General features: G+C 36.8%; 1 protein-coding gene and 1 long non-coding RNA gene across 3 annotated transcripts in view; one reads left to right on the top strand and one right to left on the bottom strand.

Moving 5' to 3' along the window:
- LOC105473292 (acyl-CoA synthetase short chain family member 3) overlaps nt 1–21,171 on the top strand; it is a 179,798-nt gene that overhangs the window by 114,224 nt on the left and 44,403 nt on the right. For both annotated transcript variants that reach the window (XM_011727032.3, XM_071071386.1), the window contains one exon: nt 3,422–3,525. In XM_011727032.3, coding sequence (XP_011725334.2) covers nt 3,422–3,525 — 104 coding nt within the window. The remainder of the gene's footprint in view (nt 1–3,421; nt 3,526–21,171) is intronic.
- LOC105473291 (uncharacterized) lies at nt 7,520–15,145 on the bottom strand. The gene is made up of 3 exons (XR_982148.3): nt 14,993–15,145; nt 10,138–10,274; nt 7,520–8,819 (listed from the first exon to the last, which is right to left on the bottom strand). It is a non-coding gene; the product is annotated as an uncharacterized lncRNA (long non-coding RNA).

Below are 21,171 nucleotides of genomic sequence, written 5' to 3'. Positions count from 1 at the left end.
TCTGGCCTCATGTGGTTATTGAACTCTTGAAATACCCTCACGTGGCTATTGAGCTCTTGAAATGTGGCAAACCTGATTTGAGATTTGGTATTAAAAAAAGACTGGAAGATCTCACAAGTAATTTTCATATTCATTGCGTGTTGAAATAATAACATTTGAGATATATGTATTTTAACAAAACATATTATTAGAGCTAATTTGACCTTCTTCTTCTTTTTTCTCTGAATGTGGCTACTAGAAAATTTTAAACTAGATATATTTCTTGGACTTGTAGCTAACATTATATTTCCATTGAACCATACCAATATATTAGCCCATTTTGCATTGTTGTAAGGAATACCTGAGGCTGGATAATTTATAAAGAAAAGAGATTTATTTCGGCTCATGGGTCTGCAGACTGTACAAGAAGCACAGTGCCACATCTGCTTCTGGTGAGCCCTCAGAAAGCTTACAATCATGGTTGAAGACTCAGGGAGAGCAAGCATCTCACATAGCAAGAGAGGAAGCAAGAGGGAGGAGACGAGGTGCCTGGCTTTTAAAACCAGCTATCATGTGAACAAGTAGAGTAAGTGAGAACTCACTTATTACCATGGGGAGGACACTAAGACTCTCCACTAGGCCCCACCTTCAACACTGGTTGTGGGGGGGGTCACATTTCAACATGAGATTTGGAGGGAACAGATATCCTAACTATATCACCAATTTGGTTCATCCTCATGGCTCCAACTACATTATTGCAAAAAAAAAGTAATAAGATAATTTTACTCTCTGAATATCTTTATATTAGCAGATGATTTTTTTTTCTTTTCTCAGAAAACGAGTGTGGATCTAGTAACAGCACATTGGATGTTTTATCACAATTTAACTAAAACCTCTTCTGACACCCTTATAGATATAAAGGTATCATCTTCTATAGATGAAAATTACCATGAATAATTCTAGGTGATTGCACTTCACATATAGACATCATTTATCAGTGATTCATTTATACTCAAAAATTAATTATTGTGTATTTTCAATAGCTGTTTATAACCTCTATTTTCTGTAGAATAATTAAACTGTTACTTTTTTTCTCACTACTGCGGTCAAATGCACCTTCAGGGCCAAGATTATCTATAAAAGTTAGGGAAGATGTTAAAGTAAAATTGGTGACATGAGAACTTGACAATTTTGTTTGTTTTGTGGCCCATCTTCTATTGAAGTTCATGCTATCTCTTTGTAATGCCATCTCTCCACTCTTCAGACCTCCCTTTAGCCTATTTAATCAACAAGTCACAGACTTTCATTTTACTCTCCACCTCTGTGATCCTTGAGTGATTTTTAATACTATCTTGAAGAGAATCCTTCTATCAAAATACTCTTATTTCCCTCTGTGTCTTCCACTGTTAGACTTCAGCTACCATAAATACTATCATCCTTCAGAACAGACAGGTTTTCGAGTTCTCTAAGTTTGAAATTGCCTTCTGCCCATAATGACACCCTGTTTTTCTCACCTTGCTTTCATTTTCATCAAACTTTTTCTTATGTGACTTCTAGTCATTTACCTCACTATTTTTCCTTGTAGTTTTCTTTTATTCTGGTTATTGCTGCCTTGCTTCCTATAATTCCTGCCTATTCTAGAGTTTCCAGACAGCTTTTCCAGCATTGATTTCCCACCCCTTATATCACACCCCAATCTGTGCTATCCCTGGTTAGCCTCCCAGGTCACTGATTGAGTCCATAAAAAAACAACTGGCTGTTCTCAAGTCTTTTCACATTTATGTTGTACACTGAAAATATCCTAGAATAGTAATTCCAGAATTTTGCTCTCCTTAAGTCACTGTTTTTTCTCAATTTCCACACTCTTAGAAACCAACATGCCTCCTCTTTTACTTAGAAGAATAAGTCAAACCGGTGTTTATTTTGCTAACTCCCCACCTCTGCCCTTTATCATTCTGAGCATCTAGAAATGTTTAAATACCTAAAAATTTCATGTACTTTGATTGGTCTTGGAGTTATAAGGATACACGTTCCTAAGGAGCTCATAGTGCAGTGTGGGAAATAGACAAAAACAAAAGAATTCTACAATGAGATACATGTTTATAGCAAAGACAGAAACAGAATGTTATTGGAACATAGGAGTAGAAGTATTTGAATCTCCATGAATCTTTATGAAATGATATGAAAAATTAAGGGAATAGTAAAATATACTACATTATTCAGGATCAGTAGACAGGTTTTTGTTTGTCAACTGTTTGTGTTTTACTTTGATGATAAATGAATTAACTCTACACAAACACACACACACACACACTTTATATATACATATATATAGAAACAGGTCATGAGGACATTTGAAAATGGAAAAAAAAACAAAAACAAAAACAAAACGACAAAACACCCATGCTCTCAATGAACCACTAATTGGGTCAACACAATTGTATTTTTCTATTTTATTTTTTTCCATTCTGTAGTATGGTGCTTTCTGCCAAAAATGCTTATTCTCCTTCATCTATTAGTACTCTTGTATTCCTTTTGACTGTAGAACCTTTTTGACTTCCAAGGCCACAATGGTACTTACTTCTTCACTAGCTATTTCTCCTATATATGTCCTTGGAATAGGAAAAATATGTACTTGAAATTAAAGTAATTTTTATCAGAGGAACTCACAAGAAGGAACAAATTCATATTTATAAGAATATTTGCTGCCTTAACTGATACTTATGTATGTATTTTTTGTGTATACCCTTCCTTGGAATTCAGCAAACAAATTTGGAGCTAAAATTAGCAGGGACAATATCAAGGTGAAATATATTTTATCTTTGATCATTAGATCAACATGATAGATTGATTACAGAGATCAACTCAATTGCTTTTTTAAAAACTGAAAAGTGGCCGGGCGCGGTGGCTCAAGCCTGTAATCCCAGCACTTTGGGAGGCCGAGACGGGCGGATCACGAGGTCAGGAGTTCGAGACCATCCTAGCTAACACGGTGAAACCCCGTCTCTACTAAAAAATACAAAAAACTAGCCAGGCGAGGTGGCGGACGCCTGTAGTCCCGGCTACTCGGGAGGCTGAGGCCGGAGAATGGCGTAAAAAACCCGGGAGGCAGAGCTTGCAGTGAGCTGAGATCCGGCCACTGCACTCCAGCCTGGGCGACACAGCGAGACTCCGTCTCAAAAAAAAAAAAAAAAAAAAAACTGAAAAGTGCTAGCTGTGAATTCTACTTTGGAAGTACCTCATTCCAATTCTGTGATGTGTGTTTGGTTACATTTGGGCCCAAACAAGAAATGACTCTCATCATTATACAGTCTGATGTATTGGTTATATGGCTGTATTCCTCTGACATAATGAGTGTGGTTAAACAATGTTTTTAAAATGTAAATACAATTATATTGATTTATTTTCCAGGAATAATTTGAATTCACTGTCTCATATTCAGGTTCAAAACATTATTTGTGGCTGGAGAACGATGTGATGTAGAGACCCTGGAATGGTCCAAAAATGTCTTCAGAGTACCTGTCTTAGACCATTGGTGGCAAACTGGTGAGCATTTTCCTAGCATGCACGTAAATATTAAAGAAATGTTCCAAAATGCTGCAAGGATTGGAGGAAACTTTTGAGCAATGACCAGCAGATCAGACACAAACTCAGGATTCGAGTGGTTCAGGTTTCAGTAAAAATAAGTAATTTTTAAATTGTTATTAATAATGTCTTCATAAGTGACATTGATGCCACCATTCTCTTGGTCTGTAGGTATAAAGCACTAAAGACCTCTTTATCTTCTCTTCTTTGTTTCTTATATCTGGTAAGTTACTAAGTCTCAGATTTTCCTTTGAAGTGTCTGTTGGGTTCATTCCACCTTCAGTATTCCCTTTGCCTTTGAGCTCTGGCAGCTGCATCATCCTCTGTCCTGATTTAAAGTTTCCTAATCACTCATCTCTGTTCTCTCTGCTTTTTGATACACCCTGCACACTGCTCCCAGAGTCCTTTTATGAAGACCTGTTCCTCTCATAGGACTCTCTGGCCACCTTCTTGTGTTCTATAATATCTAATATATTCTGCCACATATTCTGCCTAGCATTAAAGGCAGATAAATTTATTTTTCTTCAAAACAATTGTCATTATATATGTAATTTATTCATTTAATTTATTTTGTTTATTCTCTATAGTCCTCCCACTAAGTGTTTCCTGGGAAACAAATTTTCATATTAAATGGATCAACTATAAACTTTGGAATAAGCAGACAACCACCACAACAATAACTCTTTCTGCTTCTTCTTTTGAGGGGTGGCTATATATATGAGAGCGGGTACATTGTCTAGAAGCCATTTACCTCCTCACCAGGTATAGAGATTTAACAAAATTTGACCCACTGAAAGCAGCTATGAGCCGTGGGAGCCTTACAGCCTTCAAATGTACATATTTTAGTTCAGTCCCGCTTAGTTTAATGAACTAGATCAACCTTTCTATATACATGTTTTCAGTATTCTCACCTTCTCTGCATCTGGGGCAGAATATCAAATTTGGGTTAAAAATTAGTAAGAATACTTTGCAAAAAAATAGCTCTGATTGTAAAAATGATTTTCATGTAAACAATTAACTGAATGACTAAACCTCAAATTCAGTGTTTGGTGATTCAGAAATGTTTGATTCTGAGAAATTATACTTTTTATATTATGTCCTCGACTATTGTTCTTTAAAAATGTGTTTTCTGTCTGGGCATGGTGGCTCACGCCTGTAATTCCTGAACTTTGGGAGGCCAAAACGGGCAGATCACTCGAGGTCAGGAGTTCGAGACCAGCCTGGTCAACATGATGAAGCCCCATCTCTACTTAAAATACAAAAAATTCACCGGGCGTGATGGAGCATGCCTGTAATCTCAGCTACTCAGGAGGCTGAGAATTGCTTGAACCCGGGAGGCGGAGGGTGCAGTGAGCTGAGATCCTATCATTGTACTCCAGCCTGGGCAACAGAGCGAGACTCTGTCTCAAAAACACAAAAAAGAAAAAAAGAAAAAAATGTTTTCTACATCCTTTGTAATATGAAATATAAAATGAATAATCAGAGCAGAGGACACTTTCCTTACATAAGACGAAAATCAGAAAACAACTTTCTATTCCCTCCAGTTTTATTTACTAAGGGGAAAATTACGTATTTAAACTCAGATTTGTAACTCCTTAGAAAATACAAAGTATAAGAATGAATTTCAAGAACAATCCATGCTATGTGTAGAAATACATAAAAAGAAGTGAAGAATTATTGCATCTGCAAGAATGTTTACAGTATTTATGTATTCCCTATTAGCCAGGAAAATTTTAACAGTTATTTTCTTGGTCATGAACTGGAAAATGTTTTGTCACCTTTCAGATAATTTCTCTTATCTGGTCAAAATGGGGGCATTACTTCCCACACAAACGTGACCTGCCACAAACGCTTGTGGAAGAGTTCTGTTTTTCTCTCTTCAAGGTGACTGTGCCAAAACTCACTGAAGAAAACTAGCACATTCACAAATAAAATTATAAAATTATTTTACTTTTTCTTATAGACACCTTTGTACATAATAGCCTGTGTGGATGTATGTAGTTAGTGTATTCAGGCTTACAAAAAAGCTCTCTGAAGCCTGTGACAGAAGCATATGAGGTCCTTGGTGGGTGCTGAGTTCCATGAGAATTTGCAATTTTTCTTTAATGTATTGTTCCAAGGGAATTAATAGCCACGTGTGTCAATGTGCTGTCACTGTAATCAGGTTGGAGTGACGGTTAATTGCCATGGAAAACGTGGATTTTACTAATAAAATGACTGATTCTTTCCATTTCCATTATCCTCACCCCGTTTGATTTTACAACTTTTGTTTAGTATTCTGTCCTATTGAACTACACAAATACATGTGGATGGGTAGATAGGTAGCTAGTAGCTGGATTGCTAGATCGTTTTGTGCTTTGTAAAATAATTTCATTACAGGTGATGAAGAGGTCGGCTACTAACAGGAAACTAGTTAGGATCTCTATTCATTTGCATAGAAAAAATCAATTTATCATTTTTAAAGTTGTGTGTTGTGATAAGTAGTTATAAAACGATACTGAAGGTCTGGGCGTGGTGGTTCAAGTCTGTAGTCCTAGCACTTTGGGAGGCCAAGGTGGGAAGATCACGAGGTCAGGAGTTCAAGACCAGCCTGACCAACATGGTGAAACCCCATCTCTACTAAAATACAAAAAAATTAGCCAGGCATGGTAGTGTGTGCATGCAATCCCAACTACTTGGGAGGCTGAGGCAAGAGAATCGCTTGAACCCGGGAGGTGGAGGTTGCAATGAGCCGAGGTCACGCCACTGCACTCCAGCCTGGGCGACAGAGTAAGACTCTGTCTCAGTAAAATAAAATAAAATAAAATAAAATAAAATAAAATAAAATAAAATAAAATTTCAACCATTCTTTCTTTAGGTGCTATCAAATTGATGTTTGATTCCAGGGGGAAAGGGCAAGTATGTTATGAGTTGTTATGAACTCTTATGAAAAGAAAAGCATCTGGTATTTCAAGAGCATTCAGGAGTTTCCTAGTTTTGTATATCAGATAGGTGGTGGTGCATTTCCCCAAGAAGTGTGCTAGTAAACACGTGTTAATGTTTAAGAGAAGGTTAGCTTTAGCCAAAGAATACTTTGCTTTATTTCAAATTTCAAGTTTTCTACAGGGTCCCTTTTTCTTGTTATTGACTTAGAAGTTGATATTTTTTACATACTTGCACACTTTTATGAGACTTTCATATAAATTCATATTTATATGAAGAATTCATGAATTTGCTCTCTGATTACATTGATATATGTGTACAAATGAGCTGCTTAGAAACTGTGATGTGTTCATTCTTTGCAAACTATCACAAGAACAGAAAACCAAACACCGCATGTTCTCACTCATAGGTGGGAACTGAACAATGAGATCACTTGGACTCAGGAAGGGGAACATCACACACCGGGGCCTATCATGGGGATGGGGGAGGGGGGAGGGATTGCATTGGGAGTTATACCTGATGTAAATGACGAGTTGATGGGTGCAGCACACCAACATGGCACAAGTATACATATGTAACAAACCTGCACATTATGCACATGTACCCTACAACTTAAAGTATAATAATAATAAATAAATTAAAAAATAAAAATAAAAATAAAAATAAATTTCAAAATAAATTGAAAAAAAATGAATTAAAGACTTAAATATAAGACCAGAAACTATAAAATTACTAGGGGAAACACAGGGAAAGACTCCATGTCATTGGTCTAGGCAATGATTTCATGGATATGAACACTAAGAACACAGACAAGAAAAGCAAAAATAGGCAAGTGGGTAGCATCAAACTAAAAAGTGGGACTAGGTTCTACACAGCAGTGGAAACAGTCAAGAGTGAAAAAGCAACCTATGGAATGGGAGAAAATATTTGCAAACCATATATCTGATAAGGAGTTAATATTCCAAAATATATAAGAAGCTCCTATAACTTAATAGCAAAAAACGGAACAAGCATACCTTGTTTTATTGTGCTTTGCTTTACTTTTATTTTTATTTTATTTTTTGAGATAGAGACTGGCTCTGTCGCCCAGGCTGGAGTGCAGTGGTGCTATTTCGTCTCACTGCAACCTCTGCTGCCCAGGTTCAAGCGATTCTCCTGCTTCAGCCTCCTGAGTAGCTGAGATTACAGGCGCGTGCTACCACACCCGGCTAATTTTTGTGTTTTTAGTAGAGACGGGGTTTCAGCATCTTGTCCAGGCTGTTCTTGAACTCCTGACCTCGTGATCCACCCATCTTGGCCTCCCAAAGTGCTGGATTACAGATGTGAGTCACCGCGCCCGGGCTACTGTGCTTTACTTTATTGCACTTTGAGATACTGCATTTTTTTTTACAATTTGAAAGTTTGTGGCAACGTTTTCCCAAGTTTAGTCTTGGTGACGCCATTTTTCCAACAGCATGTGCTCAGTTTGTGTCTCTGTCTCACAATAACTTTTCTCAAACTTTTTCATTATTATGATGTGTTATTGTGATCTGTAATCATGGATCTTTGATGTTACTATTGCAACTGTTTTGGGGTGCCGAGAACCATGTCCATATAAGACGACAAACTTAATTAATAAACGTTGTGTACATTCTAAAAAAAAAAAAAAAAAAAAAAAGAAACTGTGATGTGTAATTTGAAATTAGTAAGGGATATGTTAAGTAACTAAAATGTATGAATAAAAATTAAGTAGTTCCTATGACTTGAGTTGTAAGAAGGGACTCTGCAGTCAGTTCATTTATATGACCATGTTTTGTTAATCAGGGTTCTCCAGAGAGACAGAATTTGTAGATACAGATACAGATATATGAGAGGACACTTGTTAGAGAGGTTGGCTGACATGATTACGGAGGCTAAGAAATCCTGTAACAGGCCATCTGCAAGCTGGAGACCCTGGAATTCTGGTAGCATTGCTCAGTCCAAGTCCAAAGGCCTCAGAATGAGGGAAGCCAATGAATGATGTCACTCTTAGTTCAAGACCAAAGGCTTGAGAACTCAGGGACCACTTGTATAAGTTCTGGACTCCAAAGATAGGGGAGCCTGGAGTTGTTGTCCAGGGATAGGAGAAGAATATATTCCAACTTCAGCAGATGGGTGCACACATTCACCTTTCCTCTGTTCTTGTTCTTTCTGGTCTTGCCTTTTTGGATGCCCACTCACACTGAGGAAAGATCTTCTCATCTTCTCCACTCAGACTCACATATTAGTCTCTTCTGGAAACATCTTCACAGGCACAAGCAAAAATAATGCTTTACCAGGTTGCTAGATATTTCTTAATTCAGTCAAGTTGACACCTAAAATTAACCATCACACATTATTATTGTTACTCTAGTGCAACTTGTATTAGTACCAACAGATTTTAGTCATTAACATCCTCTTTATTTCATTAAAAAGACATTCTTTGATATCTGATTCAAATAATATCTAATATTCTAAATTGAGAACTAATCTGTAGAAAATACAAAAACAGATTAGCACCCTCCACCCCTCATAGGAGCATTTTAATAAAGAATTGTTCCTGTTCAGCACCACTGAAGCATGAATCTCTTGCTTTGGAGTATAATAATGTAAATATTTAATGTTCTCATGAAGGAAATTGGTCTTGTCAAGTTTAGAGAGGAGAGTTGTCTCCATTTGTTTCTAAATCTGTATAAAAGCCACATTGTCATTCACCCAGATGTATTATCTTCACAGTAACTCATCCATAAGAAAATTAAAAACATCTGGATTATTGACTGAATTTTTCATTTTCTTTTTTTACCCAGAGATAGAGAAACAGAGGTGTTACAATCATAATTTAAAAAGGGAAAACAAAAAGATAATGGTTTCATTAAAATATGGTAATTCATGTGCCAAAACAAAAAGAACAGCCAGAACTTCCTTATCCTCAGCTGTACGATCCCCACATAAAACACTATATTGTTATAGAGGTCAGACAGGAAGCACAATTTTGGAAGCAAAGAACTGTCAGTACAGTGCGTGGTGGCATTTACAGGATTATTTTTCTTGTGATTTAAGATCACTATAAAGGAATTATTGTTTTTATGAGTAAATGAGCTAGTGCAAAAAAAAATTATTTGTTAAAGTTCAGAGACTTACTATTAAATCCTAAACACAGTAGATCTATTTTTTTCTGTCCTTCCTTCCTTCCTTCGTTCCTTCATTCCTTCCTTCCTTTCTTCCTCCTCCTTTTCCTTCCTTCCCTCCCTGTGTCCCTCCTCGCTGTCTTCCTCCCTTCTTTCCTCCTTACCTCTCTTCCACACTTCTTCTCTCCCTACCTCTCTTCCACACTTCTTCCTTCTTTTATTTTATTCCTCCCTTCTTTTATTTCCTCCTTCCTTCCTTCATTCCTATTTGCTATAAGATATGGTATTGGTTTTTGAAATGATTGTTAACAAAACATCCTGGAGTCCCAATGTTTAACGTTATTTAATCCTAGATAAAAACACTTCGTTCTTTCTCTTGCTATCGCTCAATTAATTCATGACAGCTACAGAGATAGAATACTCAACTTCCACAATGGCTTTTATAAGGGACAACTTAGTGAAGGGTTTAGTTCAACAAAATTCAGATTATTTTTACCTGTTGACAGGACACGATCTGTGTACTTACCATTAGAAGCTCTAGAGCTTATATTGAAAGTGTTTCAAGTGTCCTCATGTCCAGGTACTGATGACATAGTCGAAATGAAGTAATGACCATCAACTTGAGCAGCACTAGGTGATTTTGTTGTTTGTTTATTTTCATCACTTTAATGGAGGAATAAAATTCTTAGATAATTCACAGAATTTTTTAAACTCTAAGGAAAAATTTCAGTGAGAAACCAGTAGTCATCTAATGAACTGAGACATTGGTTATGATTGAAATGGTTGATCTCACTTTATCTGCCTTGAGCCATCTTTGTGGAGTTCTTTTATCTTGGTGTAATCGGAGTATTTCACTCCGTATTTGATTGAACTGCTTCAGTTTTAATTGCAACTGCAATTCTGAATTAACTATAGTCTATATATAGCCTAACTCTCCCTCCTTTGGGGAATAATCTGATAATTCTGGAATTTGTTAAACTGAACTCAAAGGCTCCAATAAACTTCAGTTATGCCATCTCCTAAATCTAAACTATTGATTCTAAGGGTACACATACCCTAATGCTGTGTTACTAAAATGTGTCAGGGCTACTTGACATGATTTCTTATTTTTGCACAGCTTGTCAAGTTAGAATTCCTGACAGCAGACAACTGAGGCAAGACGTTTAACTACAAAAGTTAATGAGGCTGATCAAATGTAATCCTTATTCTTAGGGATCTCTGGAGAAGATTCACTAACTCAGAAATTTTTTAAGACAGTAATACGTTTTGTTTACAAAAATCAAAACCACAAAGTAGCATAATTACTAAGAGTTGGATAACAGAGATCTCTGTGGGAAATGTTACAGGCACAACTACAGCCCTGTCTCATTCCTCCTAAGTAAACAAATTGTAAAACACTTAACTAGGATTTGAGGATTTGACAGGTAAGGTATTAAAGTCTAAGTCACTTTTTTTCCTTGATCATCCTCTTCCATTGTTACTCTTGAATTCTCAGACATTTTTCTTTCATGTGTCCATGTTGATATGCTGAATTGCAGATGGATTTTAATCTGTCAGCCTGCAGTTCTCTATATTTAGGCTATAATAGGAAATTTTATATCCCTGGAATCAGCATTGAGAACATTATGCCTCTTGTTATTTCTTTCGCTTTTTAAAACATTTTACAACTATGTGTTATATGTGTGACTTTATTCGAATTTACTTAGCTTGTGTCCTGTGCAAAATCTTGTATATTTACTGCAAAATAGATTCCTAGGCATACCTAAGCGTAAGAGGCCCCATATGGCTAATGTGACAATGAAGAAAGCATATTCTTGGTGACTTGAGGACTCCATCTTGAATTATTTAAAAACCTGTTTTCTGTGGTTTGGGTACCAATAGCCATTAGCAAATATTCCTCTGGCTGCAGATCGGGGAGCAAAATATTTCCATGTGCTATCAAATGCTGCCTTCTGGATTTTGCTTTTTAACTACTTATTATTCTCTGCTTCTGTATTTTACTCAGTAATTTTTGAGTCTATCAAAATTGCACTATGGTGGGAGGGTTTCTTTAAAGTACATGTCTGTGTTTCAAAGATAATGGATTGAATTAGTGTGAAATGCAAACTGTAGAACTCAAAGAGCTGGGTTGTACTGAACTGGCAAAACATGGTCCCATGAACTGGGTTGCCCAGGAGATACCTTAGGCTACTTTCGAATAGTAGAATGCAAATAATCTTTCAATAATATGAATGACTTAACGACTGTCTGATACATCTTTGTTTTTCACAATTCAATGGTCAGAAATACATTTTTTCATTCCATTCATAGAAAAGGTATTTTTTGGTAAATTTAGCATGAGAAATTGTGATGGGGGAAAAAGCAGTTATATAGACACAGTGTCATCTCAGCAACGTGTAGCTAGAGATGGCGTGACAGCATCCATCTGGTGAGAGAGAAAAGAAGCCCTATGTCATTATCGTTGCCTGGCAACAGCATTTTTTCTCATTTAGAGTAGTCTTCATTAGTTTAAAGTAGGTGATTTTCACTGATAATTTGAAAAGCTGGAGCTTAGAAGTAAGCTGCATCAATTTGGTTTGTGGAAAGAATAACCTTTTGTCAAACCTAAGGCATGCTTAATAAGGCTTTCTCTTTCTGAAAGTGAATAACTGTTTACAAACTGCTAATCCACCTGAGAATGAATTCCCAAAGCAAACACCCTCATTGAATTAGACATTTTAATCTTCATAGCATTATAATGTAAAAAGAACATAATTTTTAAAAAATATGATAACACAAATTACTTGAGAGATGTAGAATTGTGTTTTAGAATCACTATTTGTGCTCATTATTATATCAGTGATAATGCTTTGGCAAGAGACTAAACGCTGGGAAATCGATTAATAATATAAAGTTGTTTTGGCCTTTGAAATACCTGTTCCAATTCTCCTCCTACCCTTGGCAAGGATCACGTATAAACCATGTTGGAAAGGTGAAAATATGTCACGTTTTTATAGATCTTCACAGGAACAAGAGTTATCTATACCTTCCTTTGACAAACTTTACTGTCTGAAAATTTGATTCTCCCTGCTACATGTAAACCCCTGCACTGGGCCTACTTCCCCCACAAAACAATTCCCAATCCCTCTTTTGCTGTGAATTTTAATTTGGAAAACAGCGGGTGGCTATTCTCCTTGGAGTAACAATGTGGGTAGCAAAAAGTGATGCAGAATCCAGTAGGACTGCCTTTAAATCCCAATTCAGCCACTTACTCTATAGCCATGGGCAAATCCTTGATCTTCAGTTTCCTCAGGACTAATTGAAAGCATTAAGTAAAGTGAAATATGTACTTACAACCTAGAAGAATTCCTGGTATATAGTCAACACTCAAAAAATACTGTTTTTATTTTGCTTTCTATAAATAGCCCTTCATGAATGTAAAGGCCATCTTCAGAATCTTGGCCTGTAAATAATTCAGCTTCAAAAAAGCTTAGACTGTAAAAGTGGAATTTATGTTTGAGAAAATGTAACTGTAAAGATTTTACTTTCCTTGAGTCAACTAACTAGTTGGCATTAGGACCAGAACTCTCATTGTTCTGTGCTGTCCTGCGTCCTCTCCCCATAGCTTTTATCTCATGCCTTCATTAACTCAGCGTTTCTTATCTAAACACAAGGTTATTTATGGGCTTCTCCATTGAGTCCTCCACAGTTAGAGGCAATGTGCTGGTAAGGGAGTAAGATAAGACTAGTGTCTCATAGCTCGAATTAATGGTCTTCTTCCTGTACAAAAAGTTATGTTGCTTTGAATTAAGTATTTTAAACTAAAATCGTGCTATCTCCTGAACACAAAGATTAAATTGATTTTCTTTCACTAGTGTACATCTCACTGTTTCTGCTTTCTTTCTGCTACCTATTCAAGTTATTTATAGTTCACTGTGAAGATTCAGAGGTGGGGAGAGTGGTTTCTTTACAAATTGCCTCTATGCCCATCCTGATGCTGTGATTAATATGATTCAGCAGTACTAGGTCGCTGCATTGATTTATTCCTAAGTCTTCTGCTTGCAGCACGGGCTACCGACTTCTAAATCCATATTGTTTTAATGTAGTTTCTGGAAGCATTGTAAAGGCAGAATGGCCGATTGCCAGATCCAGCGGGAGCTCTCGTTTACAGAGCTGGACTTGTGAACTTGCCACCTCATCTTCCTCTTAACCCTCGTTCACATCTAGTTTTCTTTAACTTTTGAGCCATAACCCTGGGGGTTAACTCGGCCTTTTCCCTCTTGTTTTTGCCCCATATCCAGACAATCACCAAGATATTTTGATCTTGAATATAATTAAAATTTGGTCATATCTTCCACTGCCAGTCACCTGCACCAGACCGTCCACATCTATCTGATTTATTGCTTTGGGTTGGGATCATCAGTTTAGTGCTCCAGTTAGCAACTGAAGAGATTTTTCTATAATGCAGTTCTGAGTGAATCACCTCTGTGAAACTCTCCATGTCTCCCATTGTTCCTGGAACAATATTCAAATTTCTTAACACGGCGTGAAAGGCATTTCATGATCTGCCTCTGTTCACTTCTTCCACTTGGTATCTCATCATCTCCCTAAGTACACCTGCCTCCCACAATCTTTGCTCTGCTGAATAACTCATAGTCCTTTGACGGTCTAACTTCTGAACCTTTATACATGCTGCAATTTCTATTTGGCATGTATTTATGCCCTCAGCACTTTCTTCTTCCTAAAAGAAATACCTTTTAGTGAATAGAATATATTCAATAAATACTTACTGAATGACTGTCCTTTGAATATCATTCTTGGAATAAGAAAATCTTGGAATTATAATAGTAATATATAGTTTTTATCTTCCTGGAGTCCTCTTTTTTTCTTTTCTCTCTGGTTCATTTTGGGATTGCATTCTGTGATTTGGTACTTATTTTTTAGGCCCTTGATCTTTATCATGGGAGCCTAAAATCATGTTAGAAGTATGCATTTACTAGTCAGCAAACATTTCCCAAGCACAGAATGTCAGGGACTGGACTGTTTGGTCCTGCCGATACAAATGACTCTCAGGCACACAGACTGATTTCAACTGCAGGCTAGGAGAATGTTTTTTGTTAACTACATGCACTTTTTTTTTGAGACTTGCACTAAATCTTTTTTAAAAGGTGATATAACATTTTTATTGGGAAATGTTCCAAGTATTTATTGCTATGTAAAAACAAACAAACAAACAAACAAACAAAACAAAACAAAAAAAAACACTCCAGAACCTGGCAGCTTAAAACAACAACCATATCTCATGATTTTGTGGATCATAGGCAGAAATCAGCCAGGGATTCTGGTGCTCCAAGTACTATGACTAAAACAACTCGGACAGTATTCAGTGATGAATTTGTTACCTGAAAGAGCTCCCAATCCAGACTCCAAGAGGGGGTTCTTGGGCCTCACACAAGATTGAATTCAGGGCAAGTCCATAGAGTAAAGTGAAAGCAAGTTTATTAGGAAAGTAAAGGAATAAAAGTGTGCTACTCCATAGGAAGAGCAGCCCAAACGGCTACTGGTTGACTATTTCTATAGTTATTTTTAATTATGTGCTAGACAAGGGGTGGATGTTTCATGAGTTTTCTGGGAAAGGGGTGAGCACTTCCCAGAAGTGAGGGTTCCTCCCCTTTTTAGACCATATAGGGTAACTTCCTGACATTGCCATGGCATTTGTAAACTCATGGCACTGGTGAGAGTGTCTTTTAGCATGCTAATGCATTATAATTAGCACATAATGAGCAGTGAGGATGACCAGAGGTCACTTTCATAAAACATTTTTGTTTTGGTGGGTTTTGGCCAGCTGGTTTACCTCATGCTGTTTTATCAGCAAGGTCTTTGTCACCTGTATCTTGTGCCAACTTCCTATCTCATCCTGTGACTAAGAATGCCTAACCACTTTGGAATGCAGCCCAGTAGGTCTCAGTATTATTTTACCCAGCTCCTATTCAAGATGGAGTTGCTCTGGTTCGAATGCCTCTGACATATTTTCCCCCTACCTTTTATAAGAGAACCCTAATCCTAAGGGTTGTAGAGGGATAAAAATCCATCTTCTGTAACTTCTTCAGGTTGAATAGGGGCAATGATATTCCTGCCTGTTGGGTCTTTTGTATTCAGGTTAGAGAGGAACTTGGTCAGAAAGCATGAGTATGTTGAGGATGACTCATAACGCTTGGATTCCATCAAAAGGTGATATCTGAAAGATTAAAAAGTGTTCAGTTTAAGAGAACATCGAGTAAGCTTATCCTGCATTCCTACACATAGAGTACAACAGCAATATATTCCACAAGAGTAAAGCAAAATAAGTAAAAACTATCCCAAGTAAACTAAATAAGAAGGCTTTCTATGAACTTGGCAACTGTTGGAACCAAACTGATATGGGGTTGGTAGCTGATTCCAATATATACCCAGCATTAGAATACTAATCTGGAATTTTACATTACTCATCCCTCTTGTTTCTTCTGAGCTGCAGTCAGAGATAACTGATTTGTTCACAGGAATAATCAAGGTCAGTCTAAATTACAGGAAAAAACTCAAAAACAATTGATGAGACTGGAATCTAATAGAAGGTATACCATAGTTCTTGAAAAATAATCTTCTCTCTCCGGTCTCCCATTTTCACTACAGATAAATCATGGTAAGACTGATTTGCCTATAAAAATAAGCTTTAGTCTTATACTTGGCCTAATTATTTGTATAAAGTGCAGCAAGAATAATTATTTGTCACATAGGCTTTTTAAATTTGGCTTTGATGGAATTTTAATTGATTTTTAATTTAATTAATTAATTTGCCATTGTTGTTGTTGTTTTGAGACAGTGTCTCACTTTGTTGCCCAGGCTGGAGTGCAGTGGTGCTATCAGGCTCTTGACCTCCCAGACTCAAGTGATCCTCCCACCTCAGCTTTCCCAATAGCTGGGACTGCTGGGTGTGTACCACCGTACTTGGCTAATTTTTGTATTTTGGGGAGGTTGAGATGGGGTTTCACCACATTGCCCAGGCTGGTATCAAACTTGTGAGCTCAAGCAATGCACCTGCCTTGACCACTCAAAATGCTGGGAATGCAGTCATGAGCCTCTTTTTTTAAAAATTTTTAATTTCAATTTTTGTGGATACATATATTTTATAGTTGCATGAAATATACAGACATGCAGTACATAGTAATCACATCTTGTTAAAAGGGGTAGATTAAGGATTTTTTATAAGAACTGCCAAATTCTTTTTTAGAAATATATCAGTTTTATACATGCTCACACTTACATAACAAAAGGGATTATCTTTGGTTTATGTGGACCATCTACTCACACAGTCTGTCTGTCATCTGCCACCCAACTGGGCCCTAGTCTTTCTGTCAATCTTGTGAATTCTCGTGTGGATTGGTCCCTGATGTTTAGAAAGCCACAGAAATCTATTAACCAATTATTCTAATACAGCTTCTGTCTGTCTCTGCATTTCCTACTACACATCTCTCTTGCAGCCCAAATAAAATAAACATGGACATACAAACTTAATGGTGTAGTAAGTATTTAAATAAATTATATTTATATTGTCATAATTCATTAACTTTTTGTTCAAAAGCCCTCATTAGCTTACAACGTCACTCAGACTAACGTCTTAGGATGACTTTGAAGTATTTATGCATGATCTGCCTCCTCACTCTTTCTCTGACCTTATTTCATATTAATACTTTCTGTTAATTCTGTGATTCTATTTCAGTCACATTGGCTGCCTCACTGTTCTCAAACACTCTACGTATAAACCGACCTCAGGACCTCTGAGCTTGAGGTTCCCTTCTCTTATTTTCTTTTTCCCTAAATATTTATGTGTCACATGTCCTCTCATTTCAGATGTTTACTTAAATGTCACCTTCTCAGGGAGGTCTTTTCTGTTCAGTACAAAATTGCAAACCCTCTCCATGACATTTCATACTCGGTTTATGTTTCCTTTTTCCGTTAGTATTTATCACTCTTTTACACACAACGTATTTTACTTTTGTATAATATGTTGTTCATTATCTCCCCAGTTAGAAATTGGGAGGTCTCCATGTGGCTAGAAATTTTGGCTGCTTTTGTTTATTGTTGTATCTCCAGTTCTAACAACAGCACCTAGCACATAATAGCTGCTCAAAAACTATTTGCTAATAAGTGATTTTTACTACCACTACTGTTATTTGCAAGTATGGGAGACTGGGCTTCCTTCCTGCCACAGGGGTTTTTCTTCCTCTACTGAGACACAGTCTAGGTGATTTTATTCCCTTCTCAACCTCTGTCTGTTACTTGAGAAATTCAGAAGTGGTACTTGTCTATTCCATTCTTCTCCTTCTTTGAAAGAACTATGAAACTAGAACCAGTTATTTAAATTTTCTTGGCTAAGCCTCAGAATTTTTCATCAGTAAAAAGAATATTCCCTTTTCTCCTTATAGTCTTGTAGTAGTGGGACTAAATGCAATTATATAGATTAAAATCACTTGACTCTTGGTATATAGCATAATTCATATTGGAAAAAATATGTATCTAGTTGTCTTCCCTGTTTATACTTCAGAGTTAGAAATTTTAAAGACAATTCATTTAGGTAAAAACTTATTATATAATAAAGTAGAGTGAATCAGTAAAGATATGCAGTAAAGATACCGTGAAGTTTGTCCTTTCTTAAAAACAAGGACATTTCTCTATTAGCTTCTAATGCAGGGTGAGTATAAACATGCTAAGGTGATATTCTTCACACCCGTCAATTCCCTGTTCGTCTTGTTCCTAGCTGTCTCTTATCTAAAGAAATTATGCTGGTGATTTGCTGAACATTTTGTGTTTCTAAGGTTAGGTCTTTTTGTAAAGATTTCTCTAAATGAAGTATCCAATGCTCTTCTACAAAGAGAATGCTTTGGTTTGTTTACTGTGGCTATTTCCCAATTACAACATGACATCTAGATTTCTTGTCTCCCTTTTAAATAACTGCTAGCCACTTAATTATAGCCTGGGTAATGTGAAGCAGATATTTTTAGAACATCCTAGAAATGGGGCTTTGGGAGTCTGTGGGATTTCAGTTAAGGATTGCAGCATGCTTAGAGGCTGTCACTAACCAGAAGCCTATTCTGCACATGGACCAGTTTGAGAGCAAGAGTGTTTATCTTGTCTGTGTGCATAAGTGTGTGAGAAAACATGTATATGTTTATATCGAAGATGCGTCAGTCCTTGGGTCCCAGGACATTCAGAGTTACAAAGAAGGAGAACCAAAGTATCTATAACAACAATTATGGTCTTTTTCAGCTCACTTTTGTCCTACCTATGATTCCCTAATATGCTTAGAGTCCTAGGAACTACCATTTTGTCCGATTGTATTTTCTACATGTCACTAGCAGTAGTTCTCTCTTTCTTTCTTTCTTTCTTTCTTTCTTTCTTTCTTTCTTTCTTTCTTTCTTTCTTTCTTTCTTTCTTTCTCTTTCTCTCTCTTCCTTTCTTTTTTCTTTTCTTTTCTTTTTTTTTTCTTGATGGAGTCTCGCTCTGTTGCTCAGGCTGGAGTGCAGTGGCACAATCTCAGCTCACTGCAACCTCTGCCTCTTGAGTTCAAGCAATTCTCCTGCCTCAGCCTCCCGAGTAGCTGGGATTACAGGCGTGTACCACCACGCCTAGCTAATTTCTGTCTTTGTAGTAGAGATGGTGCTTCACCATGTTGGCCAGGTTGGTCCCGAACTCCTGACTTCTGGTGATCCACCAGCCTCAGCCTTCCAAAGTGCCGGAATTACAGGCATGAGCCAGCACGCCCAGCTAGCAATAGTTCTTCTTCTAATCCTACGAATGAATCAATCAAAATAAAGCCAACAAGACACTTGAATTATTAATGTGCAAAGTATAAACATATATTATCTACTTTAGGTAACCTAAACAAATAATCATTTTCAGCACCCTTAAGATTAAGACTCAAATTAATCATATAGAAAAATAAGCTTTTCATAGTTGTGATTATAGTCATAATGTGTAAAAAAGATGAAGGATAAGGATTATAAATAAATAATTACTATAGAAAGATGCTTGGGAATCTCAGGAGGTTCATATATAAGCTTACTTAGGCAGTGAATATGGACAATGCTTCATTAATCCTTCCTTGCAGTCTCGCAGCTTTATTTAAGACTACGTTATACTCTCACCTTCTTTTCCTACATCCCCCTTCTCCCAGTGCGATAGGAAGAGCAGAGTGATAACGTCTTTCGTGAGAATCCACACTGAGATGGGGTGAACAATGGGGCAGTTAGAGTTTTCTCGAGGTGTGTTTTTGTTTGTTTTTCTTTTAGACAGTAGGTACAAGAGTCATTGGTAGGTACACTTTAGATTCTAGAGCCATCTGTTGACAAGCTATGAAAGCTCTATGGTGTTAAGAACTGCAGAGAGTTTGAACACCAGGTAACTGGAGTGTCCCTATTGACAAACTAAACTTAGTAAAAAAAATACTTCTAAATAGATTTGCTCTAGCAGCTTCCTTGCACCAGGTAGTAGAGGTAACAAAAGCTTCTTGAAGGTGGTACCTCCTTTCCTAATGTGTCTGAGTAGCTTCTCTTCCTATTATCATCTTATTCGTTCTGTGTACCTTCTTTTAAGCACCTCACTCTACAAGACTGCTTCCTGTCATCACCCTGCTCTTGTCTCTTATATCCATTTCGAAGGATAGCTGAGGTGAGCACCTGGACATTTCTGAAAACACAGAGGGGGAAATGCTGTTAACATTTCTGACCGTGCAGATTTCCTCCCTTGCTTTGATTATGTTGTAGGGAAAATTAGCAGGAGTATTACACGGCTATGGATTGCCATTTCATAAAATACCTTCGCCCCAGTTTTTTTTTTTTTTTTTTTTTTTTGGTCATGCTTGGAAAATACTTTAGAACTCTTTGTTAAACATGAGAAATGTCTGCTATGGTTACTTGCCAATGATCCTCAGCAGTGACCATATGGCTTCTCATCTTTAGCGTAGACTGTGACTTAGGAACTGTGTTTTGATGTTCAAGAGTTCATCTTCTGTTATTGATGCCAGCTGAGCCACCATCCATAAAATGTGAATAATAAAATGAACTACTCTGAAAGGTAAAGAACAGTAATAAATTCTTCCCATCATTCTCAAGTGATATAAATATGTGATAAATTATGGTAGAGCCCATGGTAGAAGGAACACATTCTGAGTACCTCAGAAGATGGATGTCTTTAATTTTTTGGATTACTTTAGATATGATGGGTTTGGCAGTTAATTCCTTGGGTATGTGTATGTGTAGGTTATGTGTGTAATACTAAGCCAGTAATTCCCAAACTTTTCACTATCTAAATACTATCTTCCTGCCCTTTTGTACATATATGTTTCATATTCCAAAGATTGTGTTAACTCCAAACTTGATTTTATCAATATTAATAAGTGCATCCCTCCATTAAAAATAACCACTTTCAGAACTTATAGTTATCAGGTAATAGCTAATATTTTGGCTGTTACAACTTGAAACACAGAAGACAAATTTCGCATTTTTGTCAATCATTGCAGACTAATTGTGAGAAAGTTCATGGTTTT

The sequence above is a fragment of the Macaca nemestrina genome, chromosome 10 (genome assembly GCF_043159975.1).
Source record: "Macaca nemestrina isolate mMacNem1 chromosome 10, mMacNem.hap1, whole genome shotgun sequence".
Lineage (NCBI taxonomy): Eukaryota > Metazoa > Chordata > Mammalia > Primates > Cercopithecidae > Macaca > Macaca nemestrina.
The sequence above is the reverse complement of the archived record's forward strand: the minus strand, read 5'-3'. Positions and strand labels throughout refer to the sequence as shown.